The 19,536-nt window shown below is 40.4% G+C and overlaps 1 protein-coding gene across 2 annotated transcripts in view; it reads left to right on the top strand.

Annotated features, from left to right (window-relative positions):
- LOC135936448 (lachesin-like) overlaps nt 1-19,536 on the top strand; it is an 87,968-nt gene that overhangs the window by 49,272 nt on the left and 19,160 nt on the right. Inside the window, exons 2-4 of one of the 2 annotated variants that reach the window (XM_065479258.1) lie at nt 2,312-2,466; nt 5,608-5,815; nt 18,086-18,247. In XM_065479258.1, the coding sequence (XP_065335330.1) occupies nt 2,312-2,466; nt 5,608-5,815; nt 18,086-18,247 (525 nt within the window). Of the gene's footprint in view, nt 1-2,311; nt 2,467-5,607; nt 5,816-18,085; nt 18,257-19,536 lie in introns of both variants that reach the window. The other variant, XM_065479257.1, reaches the window with a different exon arrangement.

Here is a 19,536-nt window from a genome sequence, read left to right as displayed (position 1 = left end):
TCAAAACGGGCAAATCATCGTTGTGCAAAATTATCAAATAATTTGACGCTTCGGTAATAACATTTTTATAATGAATTATAACGCAGAAAAGTATCAAGAAATAGTACCTTTTTGTCTACAGTACAACAAAATTTGACGCAAAAATCTAACAAGGGTACTTTTGAAGAGTAAATATTGGTTTTGGTTTTAGCGATGATTTTTTTAATTCAAATCAACAAAGTATACACTTAGATTTCTAGATCCAACGGTGTGAGCGAGTAATAAAACTTTTAAGCAATGTTAATCTTAGTGGGATTTGGGCCTGAAAAATCGTTAATGAGTTAAGGAAATTGCTCTCAAATTTCTTAAGGTGAGACTTTCATATAACCAAAGTTTAAATCTTATAAGTAAGTATAAAATTTAACATTTTTTAAATTAACTCTGGACTGGACTTTTGATAATATTTTTGAAACTTAAAAAATGGAATTATATTATTTAATCGACCAGAAAATTTGGAATAAATCTCGGCACGTAAATACGTGAGCTGGACGGAAATGCCAAGTTTAGCAGATCCGGACAAATCAGCAACGTTCCATAAATGTTGGAACGTCCGAGCGGGTACAAACAGTTATGTACTTCGTTGGCGCGAGCCACGCCAGCCGAAGTGCGGTACCTTGTACCGTTGTAATGTTTAATTGGCTTGGTTTAACACGTAATTATTTAAAAAGAGTATAATTTATTTTCATTTTTTTGTATAATTTGTCCTTCACATGGCATTCCTCAAGGGGATTCACACCTATCTCGTACTCCACGAATTCACAAACGGTTAATTTTGTACTGCTTTGAGGCGCCGAGTGCGCCACAATCGCGTTCTCTTTACGCGTGTTGTTTGCATCGCTCTCGCTCTCCTGTTCATCATCATCTGAATCCTCGGCTTCTAATAATACAATAAAATATGAAAATAAATTATTATCTCTTTGAATAATTATGTGTTAAACCTAGTCCCAAGCCAATTCAACTTTACAACGTTACAACCTCATTCCTTGCGTGTCGACTGCATCGGGGACATTATCTATTCGTCTCTCTCGCTGGCGACGAATGTCTTACAGGCCCATCTTCGCTTGCTGTCCTACTCCAGTTAGCTAATCTAATCGTTTCGGCGACTGCAATAATTCTGATCATTTTGAATTGTGTCACGTCCGTTTATATTTGCTCGTGAAACTATTTAATGTGTCTGTTGTGTGATTAGTGTGCTCATTGTGTAGTCATTGTTTGACGGAATGAAGCTATCTCTACAAGCTTGAGAAAGTATGCAGTTATTTCCCTACTAGTATTTGTCATAATATAACCAGAGCCCAGGATTGTGGTGATTTATATTCATTTTGTAAAAAATTAACGAATTATAAATTTTTCTTCTGTAAACCAAATGTTGCCCAAATCGAACTAAAGCTGATGTTTGAATCAGTTTATTAGTAATTTTACATTGCCTCTTGGATTGCTATGATATACTATGGTCGCATCCAAATATTTGAACCACTAAACGCAACACAAATCCTATGATATAATAGCCACTATTTAAACGTAGAGTATCTTAATAATTCTTATCTTTGAAAACTTTTAAATAAATATTTTCATATAAAATGTATGAATAGCAAAACTGCTGTTGTGCAGTTAACTGTTATTATGTGAGAGACGTCGTAGAGCAGAGGTCAATTTGCTTTTTAAATTACGACCACAAACGCAAGGACTCGCTTGGTCGCTCCGGCAATTTAATTAGATAACTCACCATTCAAAAATGCATTTGCCACAGAAGTGGGTGCTGAGCGAGCTGCCAGGCAGATTAAGCAAATTGCGAAACTCATTACAGCGCTGGTCGGGTGACCAACGCGTTCGCTTCGCTCCATGTGCGCGGGCCATTCGGGGGAAAACTGCTGAATATTTTCTGTCAAAATGTTTGCTAATTTACGCCGAAATTTTTTAAAGCCTTTAAAGCAAAAAACGGCTAAAAGTCACAAATGACGCAAAAAGTGCGCTAGTGTGTTTTTTGTCTCGCTGCGGGCTGAAAATTGAGTCCTAAATTTCTCAGGGGAGTTTTATTGTGCGTGTGTGTTTGCGCGCGGATGAGTGCTGGCAGGGAGGAGAAGAGGAACGTTTCATACACTCTCTGTGTATATCTTTTGTTGTTTATTACGCGCACGGAAACCCAAAAGCACGATGTCACAGTCATTTTTCCTTGCCAGAAAATATGTACATTTTTTCTCCATCTGCGTAAAATGTTTATTGCCTGCGAGTGAGGTACGAGTGAATAAAAATTTGCGCCTATGTGTTGCAGCGCCCTTGGACACCCTGGCCAGTGTCACGTCGGTGCCTGCTGGTCCCGCAAACAGCGATGACCCTGACTTCAGCAACCCCATCAAGAACGTCACCGTGCCCGTTGGCAGGGAAGCAGTTTTAGCTTGCATGGTCACTGAGTTGGGGCACTACAAGGTTGGTAATGTTGTTAATTTTGGTGACTGCTAAGAGTGACAAAATTTTTGTCGATCGAATTTTTTCTGAGCTTCCTATACCATCACGGAACCTTCAAATGAGCACAAATCATTCAAATTTTAGCCTTCTTAACTTTACTTAAAACTGTTTAAATCTGCCACGACATTTTCTTCGATTATTTTTTTCATTTCCTCAAGACTTGATCTGATTATAACTGACTACAGTTTGCTCCAAGCAGTCTTGAACTTTACTCTTTTCGAAAAATACCTTAATTTCACAGCCATTGCCACTCTTTAATAACCATGTGAAAAGAGCATTTTTGTTTTAGGGTCTCTTTTACACTAACAAAAGAACGGGAAAATCTCAGCACACAATTTCCGTGTCACCCAATATTAGCTTTAGCTCTAAGAAGCATTACCTTGAGAGCAATTTGAATGAAAATCTAATTCAGGCTGTAATTGGGGGCGCTGAATTTTGTAGGCCATTTATTCAGTAGGGAAGAATAAAATTTCCGATGGCTCCCTTATCAATTGAGTTTCCCAAGAGCTTACCGCATAAATTCCTCTCTTTACAGCACGCCATATGCCGACATTATGTGCATACTAATTCGAGGAGCCAGCAAGGAGTCTTTTAAGGGGTCGTAAAATCTTCGGAAAAAGTTGGTGAATGGACCAAGCCGCGTGCGCGCCCTCGTCGCAGCCAGATAAATTTGGCCCCAATTACGAGGGAGGGCGAGAAATTTTTGGCACTCGCGGGTCTTAAAGGCGCGCTCGTAAAAGTTGCCGAAAATTGCCAGGCTCATATGGAAATTTGGCAGGGCTGGTCTCCGAATCGTGCACTTTTAAATTGCATCCGCTGAAATCTTGTTTGTTTCCGTACCCCCAGCAAATGGCTTTTGAAGCCCCGCGAGAGCGCGAAAAACGATCTCGTGGCGAATAAATCATGTTCGTTTTCCTTGAAAAGCACATTAAAGTCGCGCTCTACCAGCAGCTGCGGAGAGGAACACGATATTTTGCTCTGGATTTCAAATAACCTTCTTCCGTTTTTTTCTTTCTGCAGACTGCTCAGCTCCAATCAAAGTCCCAAAAGCTCATACATTCCTCATCAGCTTTGCCGTTATAAAGATAGTTCTTTGGGAGATAGAAGAGGGTTGAAATGATGAAGACCGATGAATTCAGATGAAGAATTTGGTTGGTGTATTATGTTACAGTTGCAAATCCGATCGGATGCTTAATCAAATACAAGAACTGAAAATGTTTACAATAATAAGTGATAAATTCTTTTGCTAACTGACTGTTGGACTCACCCCTTTGAATCGGGTTCTGCTCTATTAAACGAATCACGTCAGCACCGTGTGGCTGACGGACGAAAACTGGATTCTTATTTTAAAATCATCTTTCTGCTGTTAAACAATAATGCAAAATTACAATAATTCAAACCGCCGACAATTGTTGGCTTCCAACAAAAAGCAGGACCGCGTTGTTGTACCGCTACAGTTCCATTTGAGATTGCAATGCAATTTAAATTCTCAATATCAATTTCACCAAGCGACATATTTAGTTTCTAGAAAAAAATCTTTGCTCTTTTGCTCCCTAGATGATCAATTAAGCTATGTCCTCAGGCATTAAACTGAATATCTATTAAAATGTAATTTAATTTATGAGTTGATATTCTCCCTGTACTTAATTTTAATCAAAGATCTCACCCAACACATCATTTGCCATTCCATTCCACCAAGCTTGTCATTTGCTAAATTGATTTATTTTAAGTTTTGACATCTTTGTTTGCAAGTTTCGATGGTAATTCAGCAAAATTGTTCGATTGAAAACCTCCAAATGATTGCAATCAACAGAAGGGAGGCTCTCAAAGTCTCTTCTTTCGTCTTTTGAAAAGAAATGAAATGACGAAGCACTTAATCGTTTTAATAAATAGAAAACAAGCGACGGAAATCAATTCGTGGAACTGACAATGAGTTGTCAATAGCATGCGGGAGTCTCGAGTTTCGCTATAGCCAACTTCACTTTGTGCGATTCGATTGTTACTCTCGCGCCTTCAATGAGCTGATAAATGATGATTTCATCGCACAGGCAAGCTTCCAACTCGAGCCGAGCAACTCTAGTTGCAATTAACGTCACCTAAGTCCGGCCTGCAGCGACCCATAAAAATGGTTTGGCAGCATCGCCGCAATTCCACCGAATTGCTGGATTATGGTCCTAAAAACGCCCTAGGGCGCTTCTCCAAACTGCTTTTGTTGCTTTTTATATTGGTTTGGTGCTTAAAAAATAGAAAAATCGTTGCACACGCCTCTGGAAAGCTGTGCTCGTAAATGCTCCAGCACTTATAGACAAGGTAGATTGAAAAAAAACATCAGACACTGATACATTATATTATTATTTTCATTTTCATTTCACAATATAATTTATTCTATTGTGTGTTTCAAAATTTTGTTATTATTTGGCTAGAATTACATCGGTTGAAGCTGGAAAATAACCTTTTGTTGTTGCACATTCTTTTTAAACAAGTTTTCCTATAAAAAAAATAGAAAAAATTAATATTTTTTATTTTCTAGCTATATCTCTTCTAAATTTAACAGCACATTCAATCATGACATATGAAAATTCGAAATAATAAAAGCAAAAGGTAGTGACGCATATTTAAAGCCTCGCTGATGCTTATAGCTCTCAAACTAAGCGTTATTATTTTTCTACGTACCATATTAAATTAAATTCTTTGTCACAAAAAGTACTGACGAAACGTTTCAAATGACAAAATACCGTTTTAAACCAATCCTTATTAGGATGCAAAGTCAAAATTTCAATGCACTCATGTTGTTTTCACGTGCAAAAAGGTTTTGAGCTCAACATCTCCATTTTCCATGGGGTCCACGAACTCCTCAGCAAGTTTAGAGCCTGGCTTGCCCCTCACTCCTTTTCCTCCAGCTCCTCCTTCCTTGATCTAATGATAATTATATCGAATGTTTATATCACGAGGCAGCAGCTGCATGCAAACATCGATTGTGTGCGAATCCTTGATGCAAACTCATGTTATTGTAACCCATTTCAATTTATTTTAATTTCATGCGGATATTTACTGATAATTAAATAAAATTTATAATTGGATGATTTCATCGAATGATTTAAGGTTGGTTGGATGCGTGCGGAGGACCAGACGATCCTGACCCTGCACAACAAGGTGGTGACACACAACGCACGCATTTCGGTGACCCAAGACAACCAACGTACGTGGAACCTGCACATCCGGCAGGTCAAAGAGGCCGACCGCGGCTGCTACATGTGCCAAATCAACACGAGCGTGATGAAGAAGCAAATCGGCTGCGTCGACGTGCACGGTGAGAATGATATTTGCCTACTGTAATCACGATGGATTGATTGCCCGCCGGACCAATTCCAACAGCTCATTTGCATTTTAATTAAGCATCGTCGCAGGTGCAATTTCGTTATTAAACGATGCGGTGGGAGAGCGTCGAGTTTATTTATCGTTGGCGGCGGCGATTGAGCCGTTGCTCCACGGAATAATTCCATACACGTGCTGATGCTGCTGCAAAAATCGCATATATCCACGCACACGCACGTACATTTGCGAAAATTGCTGCCAAAAAACGTTGGTTGAGTGGGGAACCAGAAATTTGGTCACTCGCCAGAATTGACCACTGCTCACAAATACACCTGGATTCTCGTTTTACGATATGCAAAGCACACCTGAGCCTTTCCATTGATTCTGATATAAATTTTGCCTCTGCAAGGATCGAAATATGTATATAATTGATTAGCCCAAATGAAAGAGCCCTACTGATTGCAGATTTGAATACGATTACGTCCATAACTGAAACTATTCGTATGTTAACGCGAAACAGCTCCTATTCTGGCAGGAAACAAATGAGGATGCTACGTTTTTTGACAAGGATAATCGAACTCAATAAATTCGTTTTATTTTTGTAAAGGTGAACCTAGTGCACTAATCGGAATATTTTTTTTTAGCTTCAAACAATTTAGTTGAAAATGCAGAAATAATTTTTTTACGAGTTACCGTGACAAATCATTAATTTATTTTTCAAAAGTTTACCTAAGTTGCTTTCCTTTCAAAAAGTTGAAACAATTATATTTCTGGAATGTCAGAAATCATTTATGGATCGATTTATCTATATATAATTAATGTCTATGTATTTAAATTCATCATAATGAAAACAAATTAGTTGCAAACCCGTTTTAAAAATAATATTAATTTTTTACTATTAAGGATTTTCGTCAGGATTTAGGAGCCCGGCGAAGCTGACAATTTTTTTTAGCCAGGTTACAAAAGACTGGGCTGAATAAATTTACTGTGCTAATTGATAAAAAAAACACCCGTAAAAAGAAGGAAATAAATTCTAGAAGTGTGATGCTAAACTCAACAAAGTTAACACAAAATTATTTGAATATGTCATAGTTTGGAACTGGTTGTATTCCAAGAGTTCGTCAAGATGCATCCAGCGTAGTGCATTCTAGGTCAATTTGATTAAGCTAGTCTCAGGCAAGCTGCTAATCAAATTAGGAGCCAGCGACTTATGTAATTGACACCTCCGCCTCTAGACTAAAAAACCCAACAACCAAGCCGACGCGATGGCGGCGCACTCACGTTGTAAATTAATTGCGCTTTTTGATGCAGAACAAAGCACGTCGCTCCAATTACATCCTTGGGTGGATTCTTTGAGCGGCTTTAATTTGTTCCCAGAATCACGTCTGCTGGAGATTGTCGACGCATTCGACTATCAATCAGTACGTCCACACACGCCTCTTTTAATTAATTTGTGTAGAAACACAGTTGTGGACCAAGGCTAACGGTTCTAAATAGAGGAAAGCTGTGAGAGCTCATGCAAGTGTACAATGTGAAATTGTACAAACGCAATAAACTCAATCAACAAAAAATAACTAGCAAAATAGAAATTGCATGGAATTGATAAATAAAATCAACTATACTGGCTTCCATTACCGTATAGGGCATCTCAATTATCGATAATTGTTGTTCCCGTGAGCAAGAATATCACGGCAAAGTTATTGGTACCGTGAAAACGAAAGTACGATAGTGTGTAATGATCTCCGCTCCCCCTTTGTCGTCGTGCAATTTCCAGTCCGTTGCGATCAAAAGCAACGCGCAGCAATTCCCCGGAGGGTGATGTACCTTGCGCTTCAGTTCTTTCTCCATGCCTGGAGGCAATATTAGGACGGTTAATAAATACAAGAAGCGCACCTCTCAACTGATTTATTATTACTCGTTTATACAGGCTAATTTAGACGCAAAATCTGCCTCCGCTCTTCATAATAAAGCTTGCAGAGAAGCTATAAAATTTAAATTTAATGGCTCCATTTGAAAATAGAACTGTGCTAATGAGCTGTCTCGGTGGTGAAACGAGACAATAAACTGTTTTTTAAGTATTTCATCTTGAAACTTCTCTCTTATTACTCTCCGTGGATTGCATTTTTTGTATTGTATATTAAGGCGTTTTCTTTTACCGTTCAATATTTTTTTACTATATAACAGCAAGTATGTAGAACGACAAAATGCAAACAAATGGTGTTTAAAAATAATTTAATGTTAAAATAAAGCAGGTCAAAGTTGGTAAATTAGATGCAAACTTTTAAGTTTACAGTGGATTTGAATTGCTCATGGAAATGATTAGCATTCTTTGTTTGCAAAAGGTTGGCACGAGGCATATTTTCTCCAGAAGAGGGAATTTCATATTGGATGCTCCCGTCAAGCATTCGCCCGAGCAGCTATTTGTTATTGTCTTGCACGAGGCGTTTCTTGGATCAAATGCAATTAAGACTGGGTTTGTCCGTTCCTGCGGAATTCCTTAATTAATAAGCCAAACATTGCTTTGTTTAGAATAATTGCGTTGGCCGCTCTGAGGAAATGTACGGAATCCACAATGTGTTTTTATCAAAGCTGGTAGAGAAATTAGTTCATAGAAAATAAAACGTGATGCTTTTATTTTTCCTTCTCGCTGTAATCATTAGCTTTGATGAAAATCTCTTAATCGTAAAATCTCAAGACATTTTAGCCTATTGAAATTTACTTCACATGAACTTGCTCTTTATATTGCAGAAAGTAGCTAACAAAAACAACGACAAAGATGAACCCTCAACATCATATGCGGGCAGCTCCAAAGCTGACCTTCTGCCCAACTCAAATTCGCAGAAAGCACGTCTGCGGACTCACTTCATCAATTCCTCTCTACAAATCTAATCTTCTTTCGGTGCATGAAATCGGATTTGCGTGGAAAATTATTATTCGTGCTCCTTGGTGGCCGTCTGACTGACTGGCTGGATCTAATTGGCTTATCCGTTTTCATTCCGGTGGTGACCCACATCCCTCTGGTGGTGCAAGAGATCCGCCTATCAGCCTTTTGTGCGATCGGGCCGTGGAGACGCGCAGATGCAGCGTGAAAAGGTCACTTTAATTCTTATCTCGGCTGCCATCTGGCCGACCGTGATAAACAATCGGCGGACGGTTAATAACAATTTATAACCGGCGCATCAGGTCGTGAAATGGAGGATTTAGAGGGGCGTGAAAACGGCGTCGGCCGGCCAGCTGGGGTCAATTGATGGGCCGATGTGTTACAATTTTTGCGATTGTCGCTTTTTATCCCACCATCGCTGGCTACGGATGCGTCGCGAACGAGATTTCTATTTTATTCGTGCGGCCCCGCTCCACCCGCTCATATCCGACAAAGGGCCGAATCCTTTAGCGGTAACGAGATTGAGTGGGATTTACGGGTTGTCCACTTTAGTCCTCCGAGGCCAGCAGGGGTGAGAATTCATTCGGCCGCTGTCGGGAAAGCTTATTGGCATGGAATTCGTGTGTGCGTTGTAGTATCGATCAGAACGGTTGACAGGATTTGAAATAATATTTCGCTCTATCAATTGATTGATGCTGTTGACCACATTTGTTGTCGGATCTAATGGAACGGTTCAATTCTCTCAGTGAACAAAGTGCTTTATTATTTGGACAAATCCCTAATAGATCGGATTGAATTATTTGACGCAAAGTATCGTTCGATTTTCTTTGTACGGTTGCAGTTTTAGTTTTATATTGTTCTATAAATGTATAAAACGATTTACCATTTAGAATACCATTATTTGGACTATTTTTAGGCTTGCAAGTGAGCTCGTTTATAATCCAAAGTCCTCCACCGAAGTAGAAGAATAGCAATGGGTGTAGTGACGCGGGCGGTTAATGGAATAATAAATCAATACACGGGCTGGTCCAAATATTATTGCATTGCGTTCTGTTTTCCGTCTGTAATAACGTTTTTTCTCTTTCGCTCTGTCTGTGCGAGAGAGCCGGAGGAAAAAAGATCGGAAGACACACAGCGAGCGCGATTTCGTCGATGGAAGCAGAGGAAGAAAAGACAGCGGCGCATTGTGCGTGAGCAACACACCAGAATTTATGGTCTCGCGCCGGGCGAAATTGAAATTCTGATACGGTTTTATGGTTTGCTGCTCATGACTTGTGCCTGCTTTGAAGGATCGCAAGCGAGCAGCCAAGTACTCGAGAATTTATTGGACTTTTTTCTCTCTCTTTCTCTGCGCCTTCGCTCGTGCTGCATTTTCCATATTGCTGATGGTGAATACCAATTTTTCAATTCGTACTGCCTCCTAATGCGAGGTAATTGACTAGAAGGGAATTGAAATTGGATTTCCGATTGTTTTGCGTCTAGTGCGTCTGTAAATCGCATATTTCCGATGTCGAATAAGCTCGTTAGTCATTCGCTATCATACACAAAAATATTTAGTTAAGCAATTATTTTTCGTTTGTTTGTGCAAGCTAAAATCGTGTTTTAAAAAATGACAAACAATCGAGTTTCGACTTTCGAGCAATCAGGCTTCGTCCATTTCCCTTTGAAACAGTTCAACGAAGCCAAGCAGCATTTTGTGCGTGTCAGACAAAGGAGCTCAAACGATCCGATGTTCAGCCAGAAAGAGGATTTTTCCTTGTTCAGTGCATGGATATCATAATCTGCACACGTGAAAGGGAGGGCCAGGACAAGATAAACCCGTTCGTCGTTAAACTCATTTCTCATGCGGCAGCATGTCGAAATAATTAGCTGCGTCTCAGCACGACAATGCGGTGTGAACTGCAGATAAAGCGGGCGAAGAGCAATTGCTTTTACAAATTACACCGGTGCCGCCGCCGCGTGTGCACAAACGTAATGATGGAAGTGATTCCAGCAGGATTTCGCTGCTGCGCGTCTCACACGCCGCTCCAACAAAGTTAATTACTCTGCCGGAGTGGGCATACGCAACTCAGCGACGCCCGCCCGCTCTCTCTCTCTCTCTCTCTCTCTCTCTCTCTCTCTCTCTCTCTCTCTTTCTCTCACATACTCACGCACACATTACCTTGCTTGAGAGATGGCGGAGCCCGGCATCCCCAGTTGGCGCGAATAACATTATTCACGCAGCGGCCCCCAAGGATTCGCAGCTGAGATTCACCAGGGCAGTGAAAAATTAGTACAAACTTTTCGAATAACTTTCCTATAATGACGATAAAAGAGGCAGTTTCGCTCTTCAAATAATCATAAATTTTCGTTTCAAGTAAGAGTTTTTATAAAGTAGGTGGACTTTTTTTCTCTAGTAAGTCTTTCATCAATTGGGGAAGTATAATAATAGCGTTGATAAAGTTTTGAAATGAGTTTTTTCCGGGCATACAAAACATGCATTTGTAATGAAGTCTATATGCAATCATTCTCTAAACGATTTTGTTTAAAAATTAACGAAATTAACATTCATTTTTGTTATAATAGCTGCGATTAGCAGCCGACAATTCTTCTAAATTGGCTGGACAAAGTAAACAATTTCTTTTAAAAACTTAATATCATTGAAATATTATCTGTGATGTTCGATACAGTCTTTTAAAAATATTCAGATTGGTGCCAAAAATAAAATAAAAAGTTTCTTCAAGAAATTTTTATCCACGGAAGATATTGTAAAGAGAGTTGTTGGTAAAAATTCAGATACTCATTTTCGACTAGGTTTCGGACACTCCTACAGCCATAATCATGAGGGAGCCACCTTTGGCTCCCAAGTACCAATGCATCCTTATCGAGAATAATTATTATAACTTCTCCCAAACAATGACGACATTTCCAGCGCTTATAATCCCTTCATTAAAAGTATAAGTAATCGAACTGTTTGCTAAATAAGGCAGCGTCGGTACTTCAATAGCTTTTGCTTCTTCGAATTGGTGAGCGTGAACCGCTCTTCGATTCCTATTGTTGGCTGCTTTTCCTGAGAAACCGTGCAAACAAAGCCGCCATTAATGCTCGAAGAGAGTTGTCACACTTGCAGCGCCGAACTATTCCACTCGGCTGATCACCGCACCCAAGGCTGCCTTAATTCGAATTCGGCCTTGATGCTCTCGCTCTTAGCGAATTATAGTGTGTGTAACGAGGAAATTCCGCCCGCTTTTCACGCCCGCAGGCTAAGTTTTGTTTCGGCTGTTTGTTCCTGGCAGCACTGCCCGAAATTAACGCCGGCAAGTGTGTAGTGTAGTGCGGGCTCGGCGAGACTGAGCAAACGCAGCGAATCAAAAACACGGCTAGGAAATTGCGCGCGGCCCCAAAGGGCAATGAATGGCTGGCGAATTATTTGCCACTTGCTGTTTAACTTGCACGCAGCTGCTGCTCTCATATCCTGCAGTTTGTCTTGGGATTGTTTGCCGTCGCCTCATTCACTGGCTGGCGCGCGCGGTGTTGACTGAGGCGTGTCGATTCCTTGCAAGCAAGCCGGATCGCGCGCTCGGATCGGAAATACGCCTCTTTGAAATTTATGATTGCAGTGCCATAAATTGCGGTCTCAGTCTAAAGAGCCGGCTCCGGATTATGCCGTCCTCTTTTCACTCGAGGAAACGCCGCGTGTGAGCGGTGTGTGTGTTTGAAAATTATCCGGCGTGAGAGCAGCCCTACTCCCGCATCACGAGTCTGCACTCTCGCCCGAGAGATTTGCGCGCCTCCAGCCCCCCCAATCGAATACTACCAGGATTAGATTTCGTCCTCATACTACAGACGCGCCACACACCCAGCTCTTGTTCGGAATTCCACTCGGTATGCAACCGGCCCGGCAATCACGCCGAGCGGCACTGCATAACTTGGGAATGCGAAAGATCCTCTATTCAATTTTCTTTTTAATTGGAAATTTTCCTTTTGAACGGAATTTTTGCAATTTCTGACTTGTGAAAAATAGCCCTTTATACTTAAATTCGCGCTTTATCGAATGTACAATGGCTGCCATGCATTTCAAGGTCTCATATATAGATTAAAGAGTAATCTTAACAAACTTATGCACCAAAATAGGTGCAAAAATTTACACTTTCAACTTTCAAAATGAGCAAATAGGAAATATAAATTAAAAGTGGTACCGAGCAGAACTGGTGTGATAAAATTATTTGATAAGTTGGTATCAGTCCCCACATTGAAGCCGCGTGGAATAATATTAAACGAATAATTTGGGCCCATGTCTGACTAACATACTCAGTTTACCAAGCCGTTTTTATTCAAAAGATTAATTTTTTGCCTGCGAGTGTTTTTGTGGAAATTTGACTGAAACTGTCATCAAGAGACCACATTTCAACATTTCTGCATATTTAATTTGCCTTAACATTGTACTTTTTTTCGAGCAGAAACCTCATCTTGTTGGACACTATCCCTGAAATTCAGAGCGTCGTTACAAATATGTATTTGAAACATCAAATTCAACGTAAATCAATTTTTTATTGTAAAATATAGTTGTAAACGGCCAGCAAAAGTTGACAATTAAATGAAAAGGAATGTTTCGGAACAGTTGTAACTAATATGTAACTCAATAAAAGCAATAAAACACATTTAAAATTATCAAATGGCCAAGCTCTGAAATTAATACAGGATGGTTTAGCTTTTTTGAAAGGACAAAATTTCGCTATTTGCTAACCATCAAGAGTTTATTTCCACGCAGATAATTTAAAATTTTGTGAAAGTCCTGCGTGTTCATTTTATTATTTTTATGTTCTCAAAACAAGCATTGAACTTTGGCATTCTAAGAAAAAAAAATGAAATGATATTTTTCCTTTTATACGGGCTGAAATCCACTGAACTAACTTCCCGGTCAGAATAAAGAGGATATCGACATATTTGTTGTTGCTGCAAAGTCATTTCATCCTTTCTTCTTGACTCCCACGACACCTCGAGCAAATCAATCTCGATTTTATTTTGCGACAAGCTCTATTTGATCAAGCAAGCGCTGCAATTCCCGGCGGCCGCCGATGAAAACCACAAACATGAAAGATGAATCACGTTTCGCCACTCGGCGGTTGGTAACGGACGAACGAGAATAGCAAAGTGAGCGTACACGCCGGTGTATGTATGTATTATTTTTGCTGCTCTGCTCCGTGATATTCCATCAGAAGCAAGAGACGATTCCACCGGGACACCGCTGCCGATTGATCCACGCTCGCGTGCATAAAAATTTAATTCACCCAAGCGTCGCGCAGAGGAAATCAATTGGCGAAGGCTTTATTTATGAGGTCGCGAGAGCCAAAATGCCGAAAGTGTGTTTTGTTGCCGACGAGTTGTGTAGCAGTAAACTGCGCCTCTCGGGGGCTTTAGGTGGCGCTTTTGAGGGCTCGCGGAGAGGGGAGAAAAGTGCTCGAAAAAGACAATCTCCTGGGGGAATCGTGCCGAAGATATTTTCCTCTCACTGAACTGAGTGAACCAGCTCAAAAAATACAGAGACAATGGAAATAGCTATCATCCAAGCATTTTCCCTTCACTATTAAGGATTCTGTTATGTGATTTGTCTCCTTAGCAAAGCATTGCAGCGAAAATCGGTATCTAAGTTTTCACGACGAGATAAATACTTAAGAAGATGGTCAACCTTAGTTAATTAGTCAAATAATTACAAAATATTACTATTCATCGTCCTAATGAGAAATATTGATAAATAAAAAATCAAGCAAGCAACATTTATTTGAGGAAAAATGCTGTTAAAATCACCCAACAAGTGGCAGGATTGAGTCTGAAATCTCAGCGGAAGTGCCTTAAAATTAAATTTATTACGAACGTATACGGTTGCGCTATCTGTTGGCGGCTTCAAACACTTAGGCCTTATACAACTGGTGTATTGTGGTGTTTAACTATTTAGCTTTTTAAATATAAAGGACGGAAAAATTTCATAGAAAATTGAGAAGCTTAAAATTAATTTTTTTATGAAGAAAATATTTATTTTGAAAACTACAGAACTCCAGTCAATTCCGAGATAGAATTTGTAACTGATTTTAAATCGGTCTGGTTATCTGGTATCACCTTTTCTAAGCAATCGGTCTGCAAAATAGCAAAGATCATATTTTAGGATTGGAAAAATCGAACGCAAAACAGTTTTGACAGTAAAAAAAAGAATCAGGAAAGAGAAAGTCAAGAGCGCGCATCCCCTAGAATTAAATGATTCGCAGTCGCACTGTACGGACAGCTGTGGTGCTCTCGTCAAAATAAGCAGGGAATTTTGCTAATTGAAGCGTGAAATTGAACCTGCAGAGAGTTTGCTTTTGCGTCTGCCGATGTTTGCATTTCGGGTCTGCTCGTCCGACAAACCGAGCGAGTGATCAGCGCAGCCTGCGTGCCGCTCGCTGCAGATGGCGGCCGAGGGTGGCTTCGAATTAGCCGAATCCCTCCTCCACCCACTAGCTGGCCTGCTCTTTTATATATCGATGATAATTCTATTTGGCCTGGCACACAATCAGTGTGCGACGTCTCGTCATTAAAACTTTTAATTGGAGCGCTGTTTTTGGCCCTGCTCGGCGCGATTTCGCCAGTGTGGCAGCTGCCGCGCTCTTCATCCCGGCAGCTGTGATGCATTGCGAACACCAGCTAAACTAGATTTTTTTTATCTTTGTAAAATATATGTAAGAGAATATTTTTATAAGATCAAATCTCTACCGCTAGCTATATTTTTCAATTGATGCTGCTATGAAAGAAGTTGTTTTAAATATGACTGCACACAAAATATTTGTTCGTTTTAGCAGCGATTAGCAAAATGCTTAATATAGTTAGTATGTTGAAATTAAACGGGAATAAATGCCGTTTTATTTGTTCTGCCCTACGTTGTTTCAAAACCCAGTCATCGCTCATTTCTTTACTATTTTCTTCGAAAATATTTATGAAAATTTGACTAACCATCTTAAATACTTTTTCCATATGTGTCTTCCTTTTAAAAGAATCTATTTTTCTTGTGAGATATTAATCACTCATTTTGAACCTCAGTCTCTATCAATTGGTGCTAAGTGGCCGACAGTTTTAACGAATTTGCCGCTTTGTCTACGAATTTTTGCCTCTCTCCAAGGCTTGTGCTTGTCAAAGAAGGCAAAAATATCAGATTCACCTCACGCGCCACAACTTTCTCGTGAAAGCGGCGGAGTAATTCAATTTTTATCTCATGAAGAAGTCGGTGTTGAGACAATGTTCGGCAGATAATTGGCATGCAGCGGCGGCGGCAGCGGCAAACAGGCGGCGGAGGCAAAATTTAATTAACTCACCCACTAGCTTTCATGGAGAAAATTCAAGAGTATTGGCACAATATTGGCAATCATTACGCGACGGGCTCTCGATTATCAAATTTGGCCCGGGCCTGGTTGCTCTTTATTAGCTATCAGGGTTTAATGTGTCGTGTAATAAAAGTAGTGGAGCACACGCGAGACGCATTAGAATTCATGAAGTCGGAGCTGCCTTTTTACCCGGTTAGGGGAACAAGGCAAAATTGCAGTCAAACACGGCGTCTAATCTAATAATATCCAGCAGCATCTGCTCTTTCCAGACTTTCGCGAGGAATTCCGAAGCGCTCCTAAAGAGATTGGTTCTCTGAATCAAACGCAAATGGAAAGATGCTGGCCTAACTCTGGAGCAGCAGTACAACTTTCGTCTGCCTCCTCCATCCTTTCTTTTCCCTTTTGTACGCTTTGCTACGCTCGCGATTGCAATTTCGATTGAAATGACATATTGCAGACCGTTTACTCGTACATCAAAGGTGACTTCCAAAGCTTCGACTGATTTGATTCTCATCGATTCTGGAGTGACTTTGCTGACTGAGATCGCATCAACCAGACCAGATCGTTTATTTTCTTTTATTTAACGAAAATTGATTTATAAAATACCTTTTTCATGTCACTAGCAGATTGCACCAAAGTCGAAATTCAAACATCATTGACTTGTCTGCTCAGAAAATAGATCCAATTCTAGTCAACGAAAATATTTTCCCTTGGCATAGAAAATGGGGTATCGTCCTTTGACCTACAACAATTTGATTCACCTGAACGGTTTGGACTGAACTCCGTCAATAGCGAGTTCAAACGTTGATGGAAATTGAGATAGTGAAGTGCTTGAACTTTGAAGACCACGAAAAAGTTTTGTTTTCTTGTTGTACAGAACTCTAATTAAATGCTTGCATGCTGAAATTTTGCGAAAGTGGCAACGGTGCAAATTAAATTTACACGTACATCGTGTGGATGGCCTACTTGCACAATGTGATTGGTCGGTGTGAATAATGCTGGTGAACCATAAAAAAGAAGTTGCATAGCAAATCCTCTACTTTACGATTTTCTTACGGTGGCGCGACTATTCCCGGCAGATAAAACTGGGCGACCATTTTGCCTCCATTTCACATAATACCACCTCTTTCTCGCTCTTTTCTCCCTCTCGTTGTTGGCTAGGTGCCGTTATTAACTTGAATTTCGCACCCGGCTGCTGAAATAGGGTTCGGTACGCAGAATAAAACGGGTCGGCCGAAATAGACAGAGTAGAGGGGCTTTGAGCACACCTAGCTGGTCGGACGAAATGAGAGAGCCGCGTACGAGTAAAATAATGGCGGCTAAAGGAGAGTGAGAAAAGGCCCGAACCTAGCGCTTTCTTGCTCGACTCCCAGGGGAATTGGACCGACCATTGGTGGAAAAGTTGCCGTCGAGTGGAAAATATTTTACGGCCGGCAAAACATTTGCATGGTAACTCGATAACTGTATAAAGTGCTGAATTGTGTGTGCGAGTTCGGAAAGAATGGTCTGGTGAAGCGGTTTTGGTGAGTGAGATTTTAAAAACACCAGCATGTATACGGGAAATTTCAAATTGCAAAAAAATGAGAGCAGGGAAACGCTTGCTTTAGCCGTGGAAATAATCTGGAGGAAACTTAAATATTATTCAATCTTATAATTAAAAGTCTGGATAACGCAATACCAAAAAAGTTAAACCAAATAAACAATTCAGTTCCATGTAAAATAAACGTTTGAGAGACTTCATGTTTATGATAATATAAAATACAAATAAATGGCTCTACAATTCTTGGATTGCCGAAGGATATGGGTGGCTTGGTTGTTAAAAGATTAAAAAATATGAAACACGTGGCAAGTAAAACAGAAATTTTTTATTTGTTATTAGGTATTTTCTTATGTAGTGAATGAATAAAATATGCAAATGAAACCCCTTCCCATTTTTTAAATTGAATAATCAATGGAAAAAGTTGAAAAAAAGTTACTTGACTAATTTTAATGAAAAAGACCAGGCATATATTCGCGACGATAGAAAATAAAGTTGAATCTTGCTTGTTCGCAGTTCCACCCGACATCAAAGACGACCAGACGAGTTCGGACATCACAGTGCAAGAGGGCGAAAATGCGACACTCACGTGCAAAGCCAGTGGCCATCCATCACCGCGCATCCTGTGGCGCAGAGAGGACGGCGAGAGCCTGGTGATCAGAAAGGGCGCGTCCAGAGGTGAGCCCAGTACGTATATATTTGATTCACTTGCTTCACTTTCGCCCGCCCTAGTGCACTTGTCAACGCTTTATCGCTTTTTGCACACGTTGCAAGTCGGCACCCATAAATCTCGTGGTTGCCTGTTGAAATCAAGAGCCGAGCAGCCACGGCAACAGCAGAGAGGCGCAAAGACGCTTTTTGCGCAACATTAAGTGCTGTGAAGACACCCCAGCTTGATTTATTTAAGCTATTTGCTCTCTGGAGTTTTGCTTGAAAATGCACGCTGCCTTAGAATCAATCATAAAAAATCGATTAACTACTAATTAAAATTTGAATGACATTGCTCAAATAAATATACTCTCTTTGTATGGAGTTAAGGTGAAGCTTCATGTCCATATCTTTAATAAGACAATGCGAATAAAAGGGCACACCGACCAACAATGCAGAGTCTTGGTCTAAAAATTAAAAAGCAGCATTGTTGCTTGCAATATTTCCTAAAACTTACATTTTTCATCATACATTTAAATTACAAAAGCAACCTTTAAAATTTATGGCATTCTTTGGCACAATTTCTCATGGCTCATGACGGATTGAATGTGTTACTTTGCGTTCTTTAAAGAAAACCTCTTGCAGTGATTTCCCCACCTTCAAATTTGATTGTTTGCCATGCGATGAGCTTGGTCGTCTATTCCTGGCAATTTTTTGCCACTTCTCAGGCTATCCAGGTTGAGGCTGAACGTCAAAGCATGGGACAATTTCCTTTTTGGATAAATTCCTTTCGGACAATTCCGCTTGAAACAACTTTCAGACAAATTCCATTTGGGTATTTCGGACAAATTCTTTTCAGACAATTTGCAGCCACCCGTCCAGAAATTATAAATAAAAATCACTTAGCCATTCAAAGTCGTGCGGAGTTCTGGGCATGCCGTAAAAGCGAGAGTAATTAAGTACCATTAAGAAGGAAAATACTCTCTGTGGCCGTTTTCCCACCGCACACTGAGCTTTAAATAGTGGATAAACGAGCAAACAAGCGGCGCGCGAGCTCATCTGTCCGGCGGTGCACATACCCAAGAGGTGCTGAAAACGATCCGCAGAAGTTAACAACACCATCCGCACGGAGAGCGCACTGGCGAGATGATTGCGGTCGGTGCAGTGTGCAATAAATTTGAAAAAGCTCGGCAATAGATAACGAACGGCTCTGTTTGTCTGTTTTTGCAGCGCTCGCGCCGGGTGGCCGGAGAGTATGCAACCGGCGCGGCAAACGAGCTTAAAACTTGCCTAACCAGTCGGGAGCTTGTTCGTGCAGA

The sequence above is a fragment of the Cloeon dipterum genome, chromosome 2 (genome assembly GCF_949628265.1).
Source record: "Cloeon dipterum chromosome 2, ieCloDipt1.1, whole genome shotgun sequence".
In the NCBI taxonomy this organism is placed as follows: Eukaryota; Metazoa; Arthropoda; class Insecta; order Ephemeroptera; family Baetidae; genus Cloeon; species Cloeon dipterum.
This window is presented reverse-complemented; position numbering and strand designations above follow the sequence as displayed.